This window comes from Chelonus insularis, unplaced genomic scaffold (assembly GCF_013357705.1).
Source record: "Chelonus insularis isolate UGA/USDA-ARS -01 unplaced genomic scaffold, ASM1335770v1 contig_317_pilon, whole genome shotgun sequence".
NCBI lineage: Eukaryota > Metazoa > Arthropoda > Insecta > Hymenoptera > Braconidae > Chelonus > Chelonus insularis.
Genome location: NW_023276487.1, coordinates 700,297 through 720,303, shown reverse-complemented (window position 1 = coordinate 720,303; position 20,007 = coordinate 700,297). Strand labels below are relative to the sequence as shown.

At 29.6% G+C, this 20,007-nt stretch overlaps 4 protein-coding genes across 6 annotated transcripts; 1 reads left to right on the top strand and 3 right to left on the bottom strand.

Annotated features, from left to right (window-relative positions):
• Positions 1 to 1,921: 1,921 nt before the first annotated feature.
• Positions 1,922 to 4,754, bottom strand: ArgRS (arginine--tRNA ligase-like protein). The gene is made up of 4 exons (XM_035080886.1): positions 4,190 to 4,754; positions 3,936 to 4,085; positions 3,640 to 3,865; positions 1,922 to 3,564 (listed from the first exon to the last, which is right to left on the bottom strand). Exons 1-4 carry the CDS (start codon positions 4,235 to 4,237, stop codon positions 1,970 to 1,972), a joined length of 2,019 nt encoding a protein of 672 aa, XP_034936777.1. The 5' UTR covers positions 4,238 to 4,754; the 3' UTR covers positions 1,922 to 1,969.
• Positions 4,437 to 8,610, top strand: Rep (Rab escort protein). 2 transcript variants are annotated; one of them, XM_035080888.1, is made up of 11 exons: positions 4,437 to 4,557; positions 4,784 to 4,949; positions 5,068 to 5,186; positions 5,271 to 5,337; positions 5,412 to 5,603; positions 5,681 to 5,867; positions 5,967 to 6,204; positions 6,286 to 6,715; positions 6,785 to 6,909; positions 6,979 to 7,304; positions 7,380 to 8,610. In XM_035080888.1, exons 3-11 carry the CDS (start codon positions 5,138 to 5,140, stop codon positions 7,536 to 7,538), a joined length of 1,773 nt encoding a protein of 590 aa, XP_034936779.1. In that variant the 5' UTR covers positions 4,437 to 4,557; positions 4,784 to 4,949; positions 5,068 to 5,137; the 3' UTR covers positions 7,539 to 8,610. The 2 variants fall into 2 exon arrangements, with proteins under 2 accessions (XP_034936779.1, XP_034936778.1); XM_035080887.1 differs by having other exon boundaries at positions 4,784 to 4,992.
• Positions 8,611 to 8,820: 210 nt separating this feature from the next.
• LOC118065594 (lipase 3) lies at positions 8,821 to 11,624 on the bottom strand. 2 transcript variants are annotated; one of them, XM_035080974.1, is made up of 8 exons: positions 11,381 to 11,624; positions 10,978 to 11,297; positions 10,237 to 10,573; positions 10,028 to 10,142; positions 9,712 to 9,958; positions 9,385 to 9,634; positions 9,161 to 9,303; positions 8,821 to 9,079 (listed from the first exon to the last, which is right to left on the bottom strand). In XM_035080974.1, the coding sequence occupies exons 2-8, from the start codon at positions 11,143 to 11,145 to the stop codon at positions 8,930 to 8,932; spliced, it is 1,410 nt and encodes a 469-aa protein (XP_034936865.1). In that variant the 5' UTR covers positions 11,146 to 11,297; positions 11,381 to 11,624; the 3' UTR covers positions 8,821 to 8,929. The 2 variants fall into 2 exon arrangements, with proteins under 2 accessions (XP_034936865.1, XP_034936864.1); XM_035080973.1 differs by having other exon boundaries at positions 10,978 to 11,624.
• A 1,842-nt stretch (positions 11,625 to 13,466) lies between these two features.
• Positions 13,467 to 19,827, bottom strand: Lcch3 (Ligand-gated chloride channel homolog 3). The gene is made up of 10 exons (XM_035080905.1): positions 19,210 to 19,827; positions 18,965 to 19,123; positions 18,002 to 18,114; positions 17,131 to 17,198; positions 16,341 to 16,486; positions 15,771 to 15,928; positions 15,073 to 15,357; positions 14,739 to 14,975; positions 14,026 to 14,279; positions 13,467 to 13,843 (listed from the first exon to the last, which is right to left on the bottom strand). The coding sequence occupies exons 2-10, from the start codon at positions 19,024 to 19,026 to the stop codon at positions 13,691 to 13,693; spliced, it is 1,476 nt and encodes a 491-aa protein (XP_034936796.1). The 5' UTR covers positions 19,027 to 19,123; positions 19,210 to 19,827; the 3' UTR covers positions 13,467 to 13,690.
• Between the last annotated feature and the right edge of the window lie 180 nt (positions 19,828 to 20,007).

Here is a 20,007-nt window from a genome sequence, read left to right as displayed (position 1 = left end):
TTTGGACCCTCAAGGGTCCATTCTTGGTCCCCTACTGTTTTCTCTATTTGTAAATGATATTGGTACCTGCATCACTGAGTCAAAGAGGTTGCTATACGCTGATGACTTGCAGATCTATCACAGCTGTGCTCCACCTGAGATCTCGGATAGTACACACAGTCTGAAGGTTGACATCGCCAGAATATCCAACTGGGCTATAGTCAATAAGCTTCAGCTAAATATCTCGAAGACTAAGGCAATTATCTTTGGCACCAGGCGATACATAAACAACCTTGATATCTCTACTATTCTTGCTTTGGGGTGTGTGAAGGGTTCAGTATTACTGTAGTCTTAAGTGTTCGTAACCTTGGTGTATATCGTCATTCCAAACTTACTTTTTCTGAGCATGTGAAGCATGTGGTTGGTAAAGTCAATACAGCATTCTACAGTCTCTAGTCTTTTCGAAAATATCAAGGAATTTTTTTGTATGTTTTTCATGGACATGTATCTTTAGCCGAGATTCTGAAGTATTGAAATACCTCCTCAAAATCGTTATTAGTCGATCTGTACGCGAATTATTGCGGTCTAAAAGCAAGGGGTGGATTTTTTTATGCCCCATTTTCAGTCTTTCGACCCTTATAACTCGTGAAGAAATTGTGTGACAGTAATTGTTGGGGGGTATTTGGAAACCTTAAAATCTATGCTAGAAATACCTATCCATAAAAAAAGTTTAAAAAAATTTCTTCACCGTTAAAATCGCAAAGAAAGAAAAAAAGTCACAATCCTTTTGGGTTGCTTCTAAATATTTTAATGATTTTAAGGGTGCAGGAATTTTTTTATATGGTATTTATGGATATGTACCGTTAGCTAAGATTCTAAAGTTTCTAAATATCTCTTACAAACCATGTTCGGAAAATTTCTTAACGAGTTGTAGGGATTGAAAATCAGCAAGAGGATGAAAAATCAACCTGACTTTGGCTTTCAGCTTCTAGAACTCGTAAAAAAATTGTTCCAAAGGACTTGTTGAGGAGTATTTAGAATCCTTGGAATCTAAGCTAACCGTACATATTCATAAATAACCTTAAAGAAATTAATTTTAACCCTAAAATCGCAAAAATATTTAGCGAATTCCGTGAGAAATTGTGAATTCTTCACTATTTTTGCGATTTTAGGGTTGAAATAAATTTTTCGAGGTTTGTCATGGATATGCACGGTTAGCTAATTTCTAACTTTGAATTCTCATTATCCACCTACCGACACCTAGAAATGTGATATTAGACGAAAATACTGAAAGCAAATTTCTCGACTTTTAAAATAAGAGAAGACCGGAAATCGCTCCATAATTAGAGTGCACCGATGTTGATGCTCGATCATGTCTTACCTTCGTTCAAATGCTGAAGAAATGTAGTGTGAGGTTAAAAATACTAAAAATAAAATAATAATTCGCACTATTGGAATTGAACACTGTCTGGTATAATAAAAGTTGAGCTTTCTGACTACTACTACTACAGTACCATCATATTTTTGTTTATGTTGATCACATTCAAATATCATATGCTATTTACTTGAGTACGGAGGGTGAGGATTGAACTTGCTCGTTAACTGCTCGAACTCGCAGTCTTCTCTCTGACAAATAGGCCGGAGATGGATGGATGTATGTCGTGCTCTATTTTGCTCGGAACAGTCGATTCTGAAATTGGTCAATTTTTTGGTGCCCTGAAGCTCCCTTTTTTAAATGGATCCCTATAAATTAGCATTTTTCAAACGATTTCCCTGTCACCTACTCAATTGCAGTTGATGTCGAGCTTCAGTCTTCCACCGTAAACACCGTCTTCCGGCGTAAAGTCAACGTCGAGAAATTTTCTGAGTTTAGCCCAGCCTCAATATAAATAATGAAATTTTTTGGAGATTTATAATATTTAATGAAATTTCCATAAGATAATTATAAGCAATAATTAAAAACAATTGTATTTATTACAAAATTAGAAAATTACATACGCGTTACTGGTTTTAGACCAAGTAATGAAAAGCATTGTTCAAGAATAATAGCTGTTGCTTCACACAATAAAATACGGCTCATATTGACTTTAACAATCTCGCCTGATTTATTTTTTTCAACACAAAAGCAATTATCATAAAATTCGGAGAATGCACACGCAATTTCGTAACAGTATTGACATAGAATATGTAAATATAGATCTTTGCTGATTTCCAAAATTACATCAGAAAATTTAAGTAAAACTTTTGCTAATTTCCATTCTTTTTCATGATCTAAACAAAGAGGTGTCGTTTCAACTGCAGATTTTATTTGTTCAGGTGTTAAATTGGCAGTTCGAGCAATTGATCTTATTCTAGTTAAAGCGTAAAGAAGATAAACTGCTGTATTTCCTTTATCTTCCAGCATCTTATCAAATGAAAAAACATATTCATGATTTCGATTATGCGATAAATCGGCATATTTAATACAGCCATAAGCAATTGATTCTTGAGCACACTTGATTTCTTCTTCAGTTAACTCTTTATCACGTCCTTTCTCTTTCAATTTATCCAATGCTCGTTTCAATCCTTCATCTAATAAATCTAAAAGCTTGACAGTATCACCAGATCTAGTTTTGAACCTTTTTTTGTCTTCTCCTAAAACAACACCGAATGTTACATGAGTCATTTTTTTATCAGGAGGCAAAATTCCAGCACGTCTTCCACAACTATCAAGCATTTGAAAATGTATTGCTTGTCCAGCATCAGTGACTACTATAATCCAGTCAGCCTTTTGATCGTTAATTCGATGCTTAAGTGCTGCCATATCAGAAGTGTCGTAAGTAAATCCTCCATCTGATTTTACGATTGTTAAAGGCACACCAACATTCGGCTTTTCACCCCACATTATTTTACGTCCTTCATCTTCTTCTAGCATATTTTTTTCTTCCAACTCTTTTACTATATTTTCCATCATTTTTTGATAAAAAGATTCTCCTCGTTCAGTTATTTTAATATCTAATCGTTTATAGAGTTTATCGAATTCTCGACGAGACACATCACAAATTAACTGCCAAGCTTTAATGATATCTGGATCAAAAGCTTGTAATTTAACAACGCAGCTGTAGGCTCGTTTTTTGAATTCTTCATCCTCATCAAATCGTTTCTTAGATTCTTTATAAAAACTCTGCAGATCAGAAATTGATGATGACTGAGTTGAATAATTTGGAAATTTATCTTGAAGATGAGCAATTAGCATTCCAAATTGAGTTCCCCAATCTCCAACATGGTTAATTCGTAATACATCATGACCTAAATATTCCATTAATCTACAAATACTGTCACCAATAATTGTTGATCTTAAATGTCCAACATGCATTTCTTTTGCAATATTTGGACTCGAAAAATCGACAAGAATCCTTTGTTTTTGAACTTCAGGAGGAAGAGCTTTGCCTAGCTTTAGTAAATTAGTCAGGGTATTCTTAGCATATTCACGACTTAAAAATATGTTTATAAATCCGTTGACAACTTCTACTTTGTCAATTAACGGAGACGATGAAAGATTGCTGACTATATTAGTTGCAATCGTTTTTGGTGGAGCTTTTTTACCTATAAAAGTAAAATAATATAAATAAAACTAAAGCATTTATATTATAATTTAATGAATGACAACAACAATAATACCTTGAGCTCCAAGTAATTTACATAAAGCCATGGCACTGTTACATTGATAATCACCATATTCTGGATTACCAGCTAAAGAAATAACCACAGGGGGATCAGTAATATCGGAATAAGCTTTTCGAATAGCTTCTGCAAACAATTCCTTCAGTTGATTATTTATACTCATCATCTTTTCACTTGTTAATGAACTTTGTCCACTTTCTTTTGCTCTTAAAGACTCCACGTACTGAGTAAAAAATGATTACTGCATAAATAATATCAAATATAAATAAATTTAATTACAAAGCGATACATACTCTTTTTAATACAGCTACACGATGTTTTAATTTGGCATTCTCTTGTACCAATTCATTAAAATCATCAGACAGATGTTGTTCTTTAGGCTCTTTAGTAATATTTAGTTTTAATTTTTCAATTTCTTGTTTTAAATATTCAATATCTTTTTCCTAAAAGTAGTAAAGATAATTATAACCTTTGAGCAAAGTCTAGTCATTTTAAACTATTTCTACTTGAACTATTTAGAGAAAAAGTAAATGAAGCAATAAATTACCGCTGTATCTGCTCTTCGTTCAAATTCCTGTATATTCTGTAAAGACATACTGCAGGAAGTTTAATTTATGAATTTCGCAAAAAAATCCACGTGGAAAATTTTTTGACCATTTATAAAATACGAAATTGGATATATCAAAGCGTCCATCGTGTATTTCAAGTTTTTAGATCCATCAGCGCCTCTTTTCTTATAAAATAATTGAAACTAAATCGCGTTATCTTCTACATTACCGATAATAAATGCGCATGCAGTTCATGACATTGAAAATAATACAAAAGATTTTGATTCTTATTTTCAAATATATCTGAATTTTTTATCCTTATAAAATAAATTTTGTTAAATCCAGATAATCTTTGAAAATTTGACAGGTAATGAGATATTTTTATTTACGCTTTTTGTTACTTTATTTTTAAAGAATTTCTGGATACACACTTGATTGACTAATTGTTCTCTAATTTTTAGAAAACAATTTAGTCACACTTGAACTATTTATCATAAGTCCTAGTAAATTAATTTTTTAAATTATGTCCTACAATGATTGTTTTAAAATAACAATAACTTGATTCCACCGATTGTTTCATTACAACATCCCAGTTGGAATCTGAAGAAGGGCTGGGCTCCGGCGCAAGTCCAATTGTAATCCTATCCTTCGTTACATTAGCATCAGGAAGAGAGGGGAAGAGTTCTCTTCAATCTTTTCACTGTGACGTTGCCGGTCTGTCAAACTACTTGCATATTGAAGTAAAAAAGGCGAAACTCAGTGAGTGGGCTCATAAAATTAGAGAAAGTGTCTCTGGAAAGAGGTACTATTCATTATACAATTTAAAATTGGTAACAATATAATTATAATGTATTGATCGATGTCTAATTCGTGTCAGAACGTAACGCAGCTGTGGATACTTTCCCCACATTCAGATTAGTTGAAACTTAGTCGTATAACTCGCGGCCATGGAGGACGATCTTCCAACCGAATATGATGTCGTCGTGGTGGGAACTGGTATTGATTTATTTATAAAATTTTAAATTGTTGTACAAAATTATATTGTTTTATATTCTTACTTACTTGTTATATTTTTTGTAGGTATGACGGAGTCCATTGTTGCCGCAGCTGCTAGTCGAATTGGCAAAAAAGTTCTCCATTTAGATAGGTACAACATTTAGATATAAAACTGATTTTTAAAAAAAAAAATTATTTGTAATTTTGCTTTACTTTTTTGTTCAGTAATGAATATTACGGAGGATTATGGGCTACTTTTAATTTTGATGGCTTGCAAAAATGGATAGAAGACTTGAAAGCAGCCAAATCTGTTAGCAATGATGTTGATATTGAAGTTGAAGAAGGAGAAAAATTTTTAAAAGCTAGTAACCAATACTCTACTGTTGAAAATATTGAAGAAACTTGGTTTATTATAAAGTAAGAATTATCAAAAATATTTGTTAGTTTATGGATTGAAAGTTTTTCATGTAGTAAAAGGAATTAATTTTTTTTAGCGATGCTGATTTGCCAGCATTGTCTTCTAAAGACACACAAACAGAAAGTACTGCAGAGAGTGAAGCAACTGATGCCGCAGAAAAAGCGGACGATGAAAAAAGTGAGAATAAAGATGGTGTAAAACACTGGACTATAGATCGTATTAAAAAAGAATACCGACGATTTAATATTGATTTGGCTCCTAAAGTTAGTACTACAAATTTATAAACATTTATAACACTTGGAAAATATTTCAAATTTTCTACATTGTTCCAAATCAAATTTATAAGCTATAATTCTTTTTAGTTACTATTTGCAAGAGGAGAACTAGTCGAACTTTTAATATCTAGTAACATAGCTCGTTATGCTGAATTTCGAGCTGTTTCTCGAGTTGCAACATACATGGATGGAAAACTTATCCAAGTACCCTGCTCAAGAGCTGATGTATTTGCAAATAAGACTGTCAGTGTTGTTGAAAAAAGAATGTTAATGCAGCTATTAGTTTCATGCATGGAGCAAGGCGCAGATAGTCCAGAATTTGATGGTTTGTCTTTTATTTACACATTTATCAATAATTTTTTTTAGTTTCAAATATTGAGTTTTTAAAAAAATCAATTTGTTTTAGGATTCCGAGACAAAACATTTTTGGAGTATTTGAACACAAAAAATTTAACACCAATAGTAAAACATTACGTCATGCAAGCTATTGCAATGGCAACAGACAAAACATCATGTCGAGACGGTGTTAACCGTACGAAACATTTTCTTAATAGCCTTGGACGATATGGAAACACACCATTTTTGTGGCCTATGTATGGAAGTGGTGAACTACCACAATGTTTTTGCCGCTTATGTGCTGTATTTGGTGGAGTTTATTGCTTGAAACGTCAATTGGATGGAGTAGTAGTTGGAGAAGATAAATGCAAAGCAATTATTACCGGAAAACAAAGACTTGCTCTGGAACATTTAGTTGTTGGACAAGGCCATTTACCTCCTGAAATTGTTGCTTCTGCAGGAGAACAAAAAATTTCTCGTGGTATTTTTATTACAGACAGGTAATTGTTTTATTTCTTATACTTTCTCTCAATTACAGGAAGTTTATGGTTTAAAAAAATTACTTTTAGATCTATCATGCAAGGAGAGAAAGAAAATCTGACTTTACTATATTATCCTCCAGAAGAACCAGGTCAGGAACCAGTAACTTTAATTGAATTAGGTCCATTAACTAATGCTTGTCCACAAGGATTGTGTGAGTATTAACGTACAGTGTGCAACTATCGATTAATAATCAGTTATAATCTATGTTTATCTATTTTAGTCATGATACATATGACTTGTAAACGAACCAAAACAGCTAAAGAAGACTTGAAGTATGTTGTGGAGAAATTTTTAGCATCCGAAGCTATTGAACCAAATGTGTCACATCTTCCTACAGACATGCACACACAAACGTCTGATAAAGCTCATGAAGGAGATGAAAAGTCTGAAGAAAAAGATATTGAAAATCTTAAACCTAGAGTATTATGGTCTCTTTATCTTAATTTACCCGCTAGTGATATTAAATTGAGTAATTCGGCACCGAAAAATATTCATCTTTGCTCTGGACCCGATCTAGAACTCGATTTCGATTTTGCTGTCAATCAAGTAAATTTATTTAATTTTTTACATTGTGCATAACGGTTAATAATTTCTCATAATAATTAATAAACTTTTTTATAGGCCAAAGAAATTTTCAAAACTATGTACCCAGATGATGATTTCCTTCCTCGTGCCCCCGATCCTGAAGAAATCGTTTTGGAAGGTGACGAGACACCTGGACCTAAATTTGAAGATGTTCCTTCAGAGGGCGAAAAGGCTGACCTGGAAAAAGAGGAATAAATTTTATTCTGTTGAATAATCTATGAGTGAAGCTTTTGCGACTTTATTGCCGCACAAGCATGGCCTGCATTTGTAATTTTCGTTAATTTTTTAATCATTATAATCACATTAATACTTTACTCTCTTACATACTAAAATCATTTTTATTATATACATGATAAAAAGAAAATTAATTAATCTTCAACTTGTGATTTACAGAATAATGCATTTTTCAGATACTTAATTGCGTATTATTAATTGTCATTATCATCATGATTATTATTGCATTACTCTTACGATTGATTAGAATATCTTGCACAATATATAACCGGTGATAATTAAAACATTGGAACTTTTTACTCATTCACATACGATAGAAAATGATGTTTTCATGCATACTGTTAAGAAATTTTAAATAGGCATATTATATTCAGTAATATCACTAATTTTAATGTTAAGTAATTACATAAAATTACTGCCTAATTAAATAACAATTATTTATTTGAATGATCAGCTACTTGGTATATTGAAATTGTTAATTTCAAAATTTTTGAAATGATTATTACGCAACACAATTCAAAAATGAACAAATAATTTTAACTGTATAAGGCTGTGAATCGAATTTCATTTTTCAATATATTCAGGTACAATGTACATGATTATGACAATTCTCATTTATATATTATTATAATGCATAATTCGAAAGATAAAATAAATTCTACACACTGTTCGTATTTATTTTATTAAATACATTATAAAATATTAAAGTGACCGATCATTCAATAGATTAAATACAATTATTCATATGATTATTATCATGTCTAATAATTAATTGTGAAGTGGATCAAAGACATTCAAAAGTACTGAAAATATAAAAACCTCAAGTGATATATTAAATAAGCTTCTATACTGTAGCATGCATGAGACAGAAAATTGCTATGTAATTGAGACAAACTGCTTTTCACACGATTTCTATGCATTCCCGAAAGATTTTGTGTTGTAATAAAATTGCAATGAATACTAATAAGAAGTTACAAAATCTTACATGTATTTAATGCTTTTCAATGAATTAAAGCATAAGAGATATCAATCATTCTTCATTTTAAAATATTTTTCTTGACATTTTTTTATTTAATTATATTCGATCCCTTTAGTAGCTAAAATTCATTTAATCGAAATAATATTAAAAAATATTCGATTGTGTAAATATAGAATCTTTGTTTATTTTTTCACATAATTTAAGATTTATTATAAAAATGATACTTTTTAAAGAAATTAAAAAGTAAATTTAAATGGATGACGTTCTGAAAAAAATTTTTATAATACTTTGTTAAAAATAATAAAAAAAAAAATCTGGCATAATAACATAAAAACAATTCTACGAAAATTAAAATAGAAAAAAAACAACGAGACTAGAAACTTTTTAACACTTTAATAATATCATTGTATACGAGTGTTTTTGCATCTCGACCCCAAAGATAATCGACGTGGTTAAACTTATTATAATTTATTCGGGTTTTCATTACAACATTTGGTAATGCATTAGCAAGTCTTTCCACATCCTGAAAAAATTAAATAGCTGTATTGATAAACTTGTAAAAATATTTATAAATGTAAGTTTTTTTTATTAATGATTTATTTACCGAAGGATGATTCAAAAAGTCATTATCACTATAAAATATTCCAACGGGAACCGTTACTTTTGTCAAATCATATTTCGGAGGCTCTGGGGTTCCATATTTTTTTAGATTTGTTTCTGTTCCATAATCAAACTGCCGAAATAATCCTAAAAAACATATTGTATTTAATTATATCACGATTGTTTAAATTTAACTCTGATTTCATATATTTCTACAACTATAAATACCAGATTTAATTGTTTGGCTGTAATGTATAATTTGTTTTGCAGAAGCACCAGCTGGAAAGTGTCCAAACACAATTGGCAGTATTGATTTATCTAATTGATCACTACCAAATCCAGCTATAAAATAAAACCAATAGCTGCCCAATATTTTTGCAAATTTTTCTGGTGCTTTCCGCATTAATGTTGCAAATGCTAAAACTTGAAGTTTATTTCTTGGAAACCATTGATTTATATTACAATAAGATGAAGCCCACTAAAAATTAATAATTATAGACGTAAAATATAAGAAAGAAAAATTGAGCAAACTTAATTATATCATTGTATAATTACTTTCATCACAATGTTGAAAGGTACGACTAATTTGAGAAGTGGACTCCGATGATTTGACAAAAATGCTATAGGTGCCATACATATTACTCCTTTAATTCTTTTCATATATTCTGGACATTCACTTCCCATCACAAACATTGCAGTTGTTCCTTGACTGTATCCAATATAAGACATGCTCATATTTCCAGTTTTTTCCGTGATATAATCAATTATTGCTGGCAAATCATAAATTCCAATTTCATGCCAACTGTAAAATAATTATTGTTAGACTTATCTCCTATTTTTTTTGCTAAAGGATTTAAAACATATTATTTACCTAAAATCCCAAAATTCTTTATCTTTCGTTGTGTATTTCTTATGACACCTGGAATATCTATTTCCTCTTGCATTTGCGAGCCAGACATCGTAACCTTCGTCACAAAGCACGTAGGCTGAATTCCGTTGGAAAATAAAAGTATTTTACAATGATGTTTATTTAATAAAATTGAATAATATTTATAATAAACAAGTTAAATGAATACTTACCAAGAGCTCGTTTAGGTCCGAGAAGTACCCAATCAGCCGAACTAGAAAGTAGCCCATGATGAATGAGCACAGTCGGTCTGTTCGTAATTTTTTTTTTACTTTGATTAATATCTAGAGATTCTTGAGTACTATTAGGAATTGAGCTATTACTTTGATTAGTTGTCGGCACAAATTCTTGTTTATCTGTATCATTATTTACATCCTTATTTTTTTCATCATCAGATTTTGTTTTCTCGTGTTGTGCCGGTAATACTCTATGTACTTCTAACCGATAGTCGTCTCTAGTCCAAATATGATGTGTTTCAGCTTGATATCCATGACTGAAAATGAGTTCAGGCTGCAAAGATAAAAATAAAACAAATACTTATCTAACATATAACATCGATTCTTCTAGATGGTTGATTAATTACTATAACTGACATATAATAATATATGCAAAAAGTTAACTACAAACAATTGGAGATAAGATTAGATACCAACGTCAACGAACACGTGGTCAGTGACAGCAAAATAATAAACAATGACTACAATGGATTCATAATAGTATGTTTGTTACACTTTATTGTTCAGTAAATAAAATCTCCATCTTATTTTTAAATTGTAGCAATTATTTTTTTCTTTTTCTTAATCTATCTCAATTAGGCATAATAAGTTTTCAATGTTTTTTTATGTAAAAGAAGCACATATTTTGATGATAATTTTTGTTCTAGAATTTAATAGAAATTTTAATGATTTACTTACAGTTGTCATATGAACTTCGTCATTACTTGTAGAGTTATTTATATTGCTCATGTCATAAACATTTATAATATTTTGAACAGTAGGTTGTAATAATATTTTTTTCACACCTAATATAGTCATTGACCGATTAATAATAGGTTGAATACTGCACAAAATTGGGGAAAACATACGTGTTATTACTGTTTTATTGTCACGTAAAAAAAATAATTCACAACCCCATGAAAAGAAAGTAACTTTCTAATTTTATATAAAAATATTTTGTATGACAAGTTCTTCTCGAACTTTAGAACTGTTAATCATATACAACACTTGAATTTTGCCTAACATTTAAACAAAAACGATGTTCAAGGACACAGATTAACTGCTTTGCAAATAATTGGATAATAATATTGTATATACATACATGTAGTATTTGAAATTTAACTATTACAATTGAATTTTCTAGGTTATTTTGATATTATGTTTGTCATAGTTTAAATATATCATTAATTTTCAAATACTCAATTTTTATTAACAATTAATATCCACAGTAATCAACAAGACGATCATTCAGCAAAAGCGAAACACACTAATAAAATATAAACGAATTGAATGAGCAAACTAAACGACCACTGACGCGTCCTAACCTTTACAATGACGAGAATATCCCTACCTCTCTGTTCATGTGGACTACATATAAGAAGAAGGGGAACCCATACATTCTTTATTCTAATCTATTATCTATTATATTTATTTTCAACTACATTAATACATCAGGTACATGTATTTTTTTATAATTATTGATTTTTAATATTTCTTGAATACCTAATTTGTCATTATTGGCGCTATTGACGTTTTTTATGAAAATATTTTAAACTAGACAAAAAGGATTTTCGGGAATCAATGTGAGACATTTTTCACGGAAAATGCTATCGTCACGAGACTGATTTATTACCTTTGTTTCAAGTTATTTTTTTATCTTATAGCCTAGATAAATTCATAGAAAGTAGTTCGAATTTCGCAGAAATTTTTAAAGGGCCTTTACGAAATAACCTAATACTTTCCTTTTCGATTCTCTTACCCTTGTTGCTTTTAATTACTAATTGAAGTATTAAAAATTTTTTACTAAGTATTTAATGTGATTCTATTAATGGTAATTTTTTTCACTAACTGTAAGAGCAAAAAATTATAAGTACACGTTCCGAAGTTTACATGTAAAAATATTTCTATTCAACAGGGAATTTTAAATTCTCGGAAATAAACTTGGGTACTCACGAGATACGCAGTAAAATAATTACTTATAAAAATTCAATAATTATTTACGATAAGTCAATAACTACTTACGATAACTCAATAGTTATTCATGAAAACTCAAAATTCACTGGTGAAAAGAAACATTTTTATTTCAAGTATTAAAAAGAATGTATTTATTATTTTTACTTATGGTCAGTGAAATAATTCTTTCTTATAGGAATTAATGAATTTATCGTGAGCAAAAATTGAGCAATCTTTACAAAATTAATTCAAAGATTTGCACGGAAATGTTTGATGTATTTTTATACAAACATAAAAATATTCGAAAATAACAGAAATTGTGTAAATAATTTTGCATTTTGATTACATAATTCGCTATTTTTTGTCGACTTATTTATTATTATTTTTTTAAACAATCAAAGTTTATAACAATTTAGAGCATTTACCATTCAATCAGGATAATTGTAGTACTACATTTCATAAATAAAAATTATGATCTATTTTCTTCTACTAAAAATAATGAGAACATCAATAAAGTTTATAAACTCATAAAACAGGGAAGTGTAAAAAAATATTTATCAATAAAAGTCTGATCTTCAATTAATAACAATGAATTGATGACACAGTTGTCATTGACATAGAGTAAATAAATTTATCAAATTACATAATAACTGACGCATAAAATTGCAACAGAATAAGAAAATTATAATAATTTATGACAAGATATTTCTTCCTGACCCTTCGATTATTTTTATTCATTGTTAATTAAAACTATATATTGCAAATTAAACTCTTTGTTTTCATCATTATTATTAGGTCATGGTAGTCATCTCATATTTCTTACAATTTTACTTAGTTATCATGTTATTTGTATTTGCTGAATATAATCATTCAATGCAATGCGTTATACGATCTCTTTTGATTATAACATAATGAGGTTTGATGTAATTTAACTACTCACTTCTATGCATATCTTTTAATAGGATTATAATTTAGATAATTTGCTAACATATATACAGAAAAAATCTTCAATTTTTAGTTGATAAATTAAAAAAATTACACCAATATATATTGTTCATTTTAAAAAGTATTTTGATAGATTAACGAAATACTTTATTAGTTTATGAATGATTTATATATTGTCAATTCATTGATTTTAAGTTTGCATTTGATTTATAATAACTTCAAGGTTTAATGATAGTATTATGATAACAAAAAATTATTTGACATCTCTTAAATTTATTCTTATAAATAAATTTTTTTTTTTAATTTTTTTTACGTTGTTTCATGACTCTTATGGCAGCTTTGTCATTCAGTACTTTCATAGTTAGAAACATATATTGGCGTAATGAACATTTTTTATGCCATTTGATTACAAATTATTGATTAAATGACATATTATTGATTTCATTTTGTTTCTCAATACTTAAATTACGTGGTTTACTTAATAATTATGTAGAATATTCTTTCATTTTTATCATTAAACCACATAAAATGTCCAATATATTACATTAAATAATATGAAACTGACAGGAAAAACAACTCTTGAATATTGATCTATTACATTTACATCCTTGATTTTTGGAAATGATGATCGGAGTACTGATGCACTTCTGCGTAATGCATGAAGTACCTGGTGAAATAAAAATTCTTTTAGTTTCATATGTTTCAATTATTTGCTAAATTTGTAGATTATTTATTGATCCTTACATTCCTTATAAAGGATTAAAAATCGATTTTATATATATATATTTTTTTTTTGACTCTAACTAATTTAAAGTTTAACAGAAGCAATTAAATGAAGCAGTATTCAACCTTTGGTTTCTGTCGAGGACCACGATATCTCAACCCACTGTTCTTCCCATGAGAATTGTAGCCCATAGTTCTAGCCGGCCGGAAACTAGGTGGAAATTTGGAGCTATCACGAGGCTTTGATAGTGCAGGTGTTGTAGAACCACTTGCCAATCCAGATCTACTCCTAATACTTGGCAATGGAGACATCCTCAAGTCTTGTAACTCAATAATGTCTGCTTCTGTAGTTCCAGGAATTTCTGGATTTGTTTTACTACCTTGATAATGCACAAGATTGATTATATGTTTAATCAGGATAAAAAAGCTCTTATGAAAGTATTACAATCGCTTATATGCTACGGATTTCAAACCACTTGTAAATTAATGCAGCAGAAAAAGCTCTGATTACAATTTTTTTTGTTTTTTTTTGTTTTTTAAATAATCGGCTTATAGTAAAAAAATTATTTTTTTAATCCTTGAAAAAAAATGAAACTTATGTTTTATGATATAACCGAAAATTCTATCCACTATAAATTGAATATTTTTATTTGGAATTGATGCCAAATATTTCAGTAATATTTTTTATTTTTATAACATGTACATTCTTTTTATATGCAAGAAAAAAATTCTTAATATTATTGATAATATTAAAAGTGAAGAAAATAACTTATCCTTCTAATTATTCGTAAAATTAAAATACTAATTATCAAAAAGTTTTTATTAATTCTTCGACTCACCCGTTAATGAAGCTGATCCAACTTTTTTATCACACATATCTCTTTTTCTTTTAGTTTTTTTCTTTGCTCTTGCACCCCAATAAGTATAATTAACAGCTGCATATTCAAGCAACGCCGCAAACACAAAGACAAAGCACATAACAAGATAAATATCGATAGCTTTAACATAACTTATTCGCGGTAATGAACTTCTTACTCCTGTAGATATTGTTGTCATTGTTAGCACCGTAGTGATACCTTTATCAATACATAAATAGAAAAATGCATTAATCAATAATCTGTTATTCCATTAATTTTATTAATTATTTAATAAACTACATATTTTCTTTGTTACCTAGTGCTACTCGAGCGCTTGTGGCTTCATGATTAATCCAAAAACTTACCCAGCTGAGCATAACAATAAGAATGCTGGGTAAGTAAGTCTGAAAGACGAAATAACCAATATTCCTCTGAAGTTTGAAACTCAATGATAGTCTTTGATAGATGCCTGTCGCAAGACGTTCTTTCCGGTCGTTCGTTTCGTATCCGAGTATTGTAAATTGCGGCAATTCTGCTTCTTCAACACCACGAACGGGTGTCTCTTTCCAATACATGACCACATCAAGGACTGTATAACCATCTAGAACATTATATAAGCTAAGTTATGACTCAGAATCTTTATGCTTGAATGAAAGAATTCAACAATAAAATAGATACAAAATTTTCTTCAAAACTGAGAGTGAACCAAAATCGTCTTTGGAATAATCAAATACAGAATTAGTGTAAATGTTTCAGCGATTCAGTCAAGTAAATTACAGATTTCAAAGTAATACAGGGGATTTTAATTGAATCCGACGAGAATATTGAAACGAATTAAACGATCGCAGTCGTTGAGTCAACTAAGCAGAGACCTATTAGTTGTACTCAGATGACTAAATTACACCGAGTTGTATCGACTTTCTCACTGACTAAATAATTACTTTGAAATCTAGTCAAACTGTTGATACTATTTGTTTACAGCTTCTGCGTAGATAAATAAAATACTATACGTACAGCTCTCGATTTCGACTGTGCAGTTCTGGGAATCAAGAGGGTAGTAATGAAGGTCCATCATACAGGCCAACGTTGTGGTAAATCTCATACCATATGTGACAGATCCATCACTTGCTAATCTGACCAGTTTGTTACGTTCAGTCACATCGTGAAGAAAGCTGGGAACGAAACCTCTTTAAAATTGTCATTAAAATCTTTTATAAAGCCCTTGAAGAATTTTAACTTAAGGTAAAATAACCATACAATCACTTTTTTGATGATAAAAAAAATTAATTAAAATAATGATGATGCTTCTTTTTCAAAGCAATCTATGAAATGTTTTTAATAATTAAGAAATAGTATTTTTGACATCCACCCGAAACATTACTTAACTGTTACAGTAAATAGGCGTAAGACATATGAAGGAGGTGTTAAACTACACAAGATAATGGAGATAATCGGAAAAACGTGTTGGCGATGCAGGCTGCTAAGGGCCCTCGTTCAAAAAGAAGCATTTTACGCCAACCTTTTTAGCTATTAACCCACATACCTCATGATCGATCACATTATACTCTCACTCCTCTTATTCACCTGTTTTTGTCGTTCGCGAAGAAAGTATCCGGTACCCAAATCTTCTCCGCGAAATCACCACTCAATGTAAGGACTTCATTTTCCTGTGAAAATGCTAATCGTTCATCCTTCCAATATTGATTTAAATACATTGTTATTGTGTAATCCTAAAAAATAAATATATATTTGATATAAACAATTCTCCTATATTTTCAATATATTTTTTAAAAATCTGATATAATAGAATAAAGCATAGAACATATTTTTTTCATATGTTTGGATTAGAAAAAATATTGGAATAAATTTAAGCATAGTTTTTATTAACTTTAAATTTGATTCAATTTAATCTAAAGGTAAAAAGTTTTTTTTTTTTTTAATTTACAGCGTTTGATTAAAATTCAGAATACTAATTAAAAGTTGGGAAAATGTTTGGCAATCCTCAGAAGCAAATAACTTAGTTACATTTGAATGGAGGATATTTCAAAAGATAACTTTTGTAAAATATTAGAAAATTGAATTTTTTAAAAAATTCTTTTTTGTGAAACAAAAAATTGTTCTAAATTAAAAACAATACGTACGACGTTCAAATTTATTTATTGGACTATTCATCCTCCCTTTATAACAGAATGAATGAAAATTACTCCAAAAAATATATATTTACTAATTTGCTGCTATACAATCAGTACTGTTTAAATTAATGCTATAATTATCACTCCAAACAATGAATATTGACTGAATGATTTTCAAAAAATATAAATGAAATTTAGTTTGAATACTATATTTTGTAAAATAAGTTAATAATGTAATTTACCATATTCACTTCAGATATTGCATCAAAGCTCGCAATCGTTAGATCCATTCCTACATGAAGTGGTTCACCTAAAAGTCAATTTTTATGTTGATATAATAAGCATTATTGTCAGTTCAATTGATTGATAAAATTCAAGGAATAAGAAGAAAAGAATTAGCTAGATAGGTGAACAGATTATTCGATTATATATAATGGCACTAATGATCGTGTCAGATTGAATGGCGTGAAAGGTTTAATTAAGAGCTTTCATGTCTATCAAATACACGTGACTGCAAGACAGAAATCCTCATCATAATTTTTTATCCACAATATTTGGATAAAAAATAAAATAATCTTTTGGAATCATTTTTCTTTAATGTATAATTGGATCTTATAATATAATAATGATCTTGTTATGCTAACACCTAAATAATAGCCCCATTTATTTATTCAATTTTTCAAAATAGCCGTAATACTATACTAATGATGATCTATAATGATTATCTCGTTATTTATAATATAAACAAGTATTAATGACTATTGTCAGCGTAGATTGAAAACTCAAGATCTTGGCCACGAAATTATGCAGAGAAATTCAAGTTCCTCTTAATAATTGTAGTCCAGGCTTTACATATTTATAAGAATCGAGAAGTGCAAGTAATTAGAGCATTACTTTTAAGACATATAACTCACAAAAAATATGTGATTCAATGAATATCATCTCAATGTCATTACCAACTTTTTTTTTTCATTTTTATAATCGATTAATTTTTTTGTCAATTCAGAAAGAATGAAAATAAATTTTCCTTTTATTCCGTCGGATACTTTTATGTTATTGTAAATAATTATTATAACTATGTTAATAAATAAATAAATAGTTAAATAGACTTACCACCGAAATTCGGTCTCAATCGGATATCATAACCGTCAAGTATCCTAGAAATAGTTTGAGTGACGTTCTCCAGCTTATCAGATATGTTATTACGAGTAGACTCTATATAACCCCTGTAGAATAATAAATTTAATTATTCAAACTGAAATAACGTTCATTTGTCATTATGTTTTGTACAACATTCAAGTAACTCCCAGTCCAATTTTATGTAAACTTTACTTGGAAAATCATACTTTCACGGTGTATATTTAATACAAATTCTTGTCTTAGTAGCTTACACTCTTCCTTTGATTTTATTCCTTTACGAATCTCAGTGTCACAACTCTGACTAATTAAGAGAGTTAAATTACACTACTGTGTAACTAGTTTCACCGAGTCTGTTTACTTTTTATCTTCTCCAATATCCTTTCTAAGTAAACTTCTTTATTATGTATGCTATTCACCGTGGCGTTTAATCAGTTATAATTATTTGCTTTCCCTTTCAATTGTTTATTTTTTCTCCATATTATGTCAGTTGACTATCTTAAATCATCTGTTTGCTTGCATCATTTTTTAATTAATCATTTCAAAGCTACGTAAATTTTATTTCACTACCGAATGTTATCTCTTGGTGCGGAAATTGATTTAGGCTGGATTTTAATTTTTATTTTAGGATCAATATTTTTAGTTTTTTTTATTAATTCTTTTTATTAACGTCAACATTTTGTTATTTAATTTAATGGATATCAGCGGTGGAATACAAGATTTTGTGAACCTAATAACATCATTGAATCCACCACAAAGACTTCTTTGGATTGTTCTGATACCACTGAGTGTTCTTTTTGGAATTGTAATTGGCATTGCGATGGATTCCGTTTCAAGACCATATCAGTAAAAAAAAAAACGTCTATCTGGGTTGATTTGGATTAAAAATTTTGAAAGATGAAGATGCAAAAGTGAATAAAAAATTAAAACCATACTTACCATGCAGTAAAATACTTCAGGTGAACAAGCAAAATTATTAATAAAATGTCACACGACGACATCCTGTGGTTCCGGAAATTCAACTTGTCGTCACTCGACGTGAAAATACCTTGTCATCTTGGCATTTCTGAAGGCGATGACTTAATCGCCTGAAAAATACTTTTCACAAATGAAGAGAAAAAAAAAAATAAAATAAACAAGAAAAACAACTGTATGAAACCGGTAATAAAAATCACTTCACCCACCTGATTGAAAAGTATTTAAAATCATTTATTTATTAATAAATCTTACTGTTATTTGTTGTTATAATATTTATTATAATGATTGGACTAATTATCGTCAATATCTTTAATCTATTGTTTATTTATTATTATCACGTTCCAGTCCAGATCATCTTGGCGCGTTTCTCGATAGCGCGATTACAAGATCAACAGAAGAATTTAAACTATGATAAAAGAATAAACTTAAAACTCCACAGCACACAATAAACTTTCTGGTGAAGTAAAATAATAATAAGATAACTCATTCACGTCTCTAAAAATTCATATGATGAATGGGAGAAAATTTTCGTCATACTTAATACTGTTTGGCAGCTAAATCGTAATTTAGACAGGAACGTCTTGCATTGAGAGTAGCATCCGTTCCGCGGTTACTCTCGGGATCGTCACAGGAGAAAGGGAGGATCGTGGCCTGAACCATGGCGCGTATGCGCGAGCTACAATACTCAATCCAAGAGCCGAATTACGCCGACGTAACACAACCCAAAAATCATCTCACATTATCTCCTTCAGTTTCATTTTAAATGTTCCATCTTTTATTCTTATTCACCAATTAATTAAGCAGTCAATACGTAATCAAGAAGCTTCGGGAATTAAATATTCAAGTAAACATCAATTTAAAGGAGCTCCCAGATCTACTAATTGATTACTTGAATCTGCTAAAACAAACAATTCTAATTAATGGCATTCATTCAGCAAGAAAACCTTGAGATACCATATCTCGATATTATTTAACTTGGCTGACTTATTTGACCAATTAAATCA

Excerpts from the sequence above, each read along its gene's own strand:
- ArgRS (XM_035080886.1), bottom strand. The coding sequence starts at position 4,237 with ATGTCTTTACAGAATATACAGGAATTTGAACGAAGAGCAGATACAGCG. Across the intron at positions 4,086-4,189 it reads AACGAAGAGCAGATACAGCG|GAAAAAGATATTGAATATTT; the intron begins GTAATTTATTGC and ends TACTACTTTTAG. Across the intron at positions 3,866-3,935 it reads GTGTAGCTGTATTAAAAAGA|TACGTGGAGTCTTTAAGAGC; the intron begins GTATGTATCGCT and ends TTTTTTACTCAG.
- LOC118065594 (XM_035080973.1), bottom strand. The coding sequence starts at position 11,145 with ATGTTTTCCCCAATTTTGTGCAGTATTCAACCTATTATTAATCGGTCA. Across the intron at positions 10,574-10,977 it reads ACGAAGTTCATATGACAACT|CCTGAACTCATTTTCAGTCA; the intron begins GTAAGTAAATCA and ends TTATCTTTGCAG. Across the intron at positions 9,635-9,711 it reads CTTTCAACATTGTGATGAAA|TGGGCTTCATCTTATTGTAA; the intron begins GTAATTATACAA and ends ATTAATTTTTAG.
- Rep (XM_035080888.1), top strand. The coding sequence starts at position 5,138 with ATGGAGGACGATCTTCCAACCGAATATGATGTCGTCGTGGTGGGAACT. Across the intron at positions 6,910-6,978 it reads TGCTTGTCCACAAGGATTGT|TCATGATACATATGACTTGT; the intron begins GTGAGTATTAAC and ends TATCTATTTTAG. Across the intron at positions 7,305-7,379 it reads TCGATTTTGCTGTCAATCAA|GCCAAAGAAATTTTCAAAAC; the intron begins GTAAATTTATTT and ends ACTTTTTTATAG.
- Lcch3 (XM_035080905.1), bottom strand. The coding sequence starts at position 19,026 with ATGTCGTCGTGTGACATTTTATTAATAATTTTGCTTGTTCACCTGAAG. Across the intron at positions 17,199-18,001 it reads ATTGAGACCGAATTTCGGTG|GTGAACCACTTCATGTAGGA; the intron begins GTAAGTCTATTT and ends ATTGACTTTTAG. Across the intron at positions 13,844-14,025 it reads GTCCTCGACAGAAACCAAAG|GTACTTCATGCATTACGCAG; the intron begins GTTGAATACTGC and ends TTATTTCACCAG.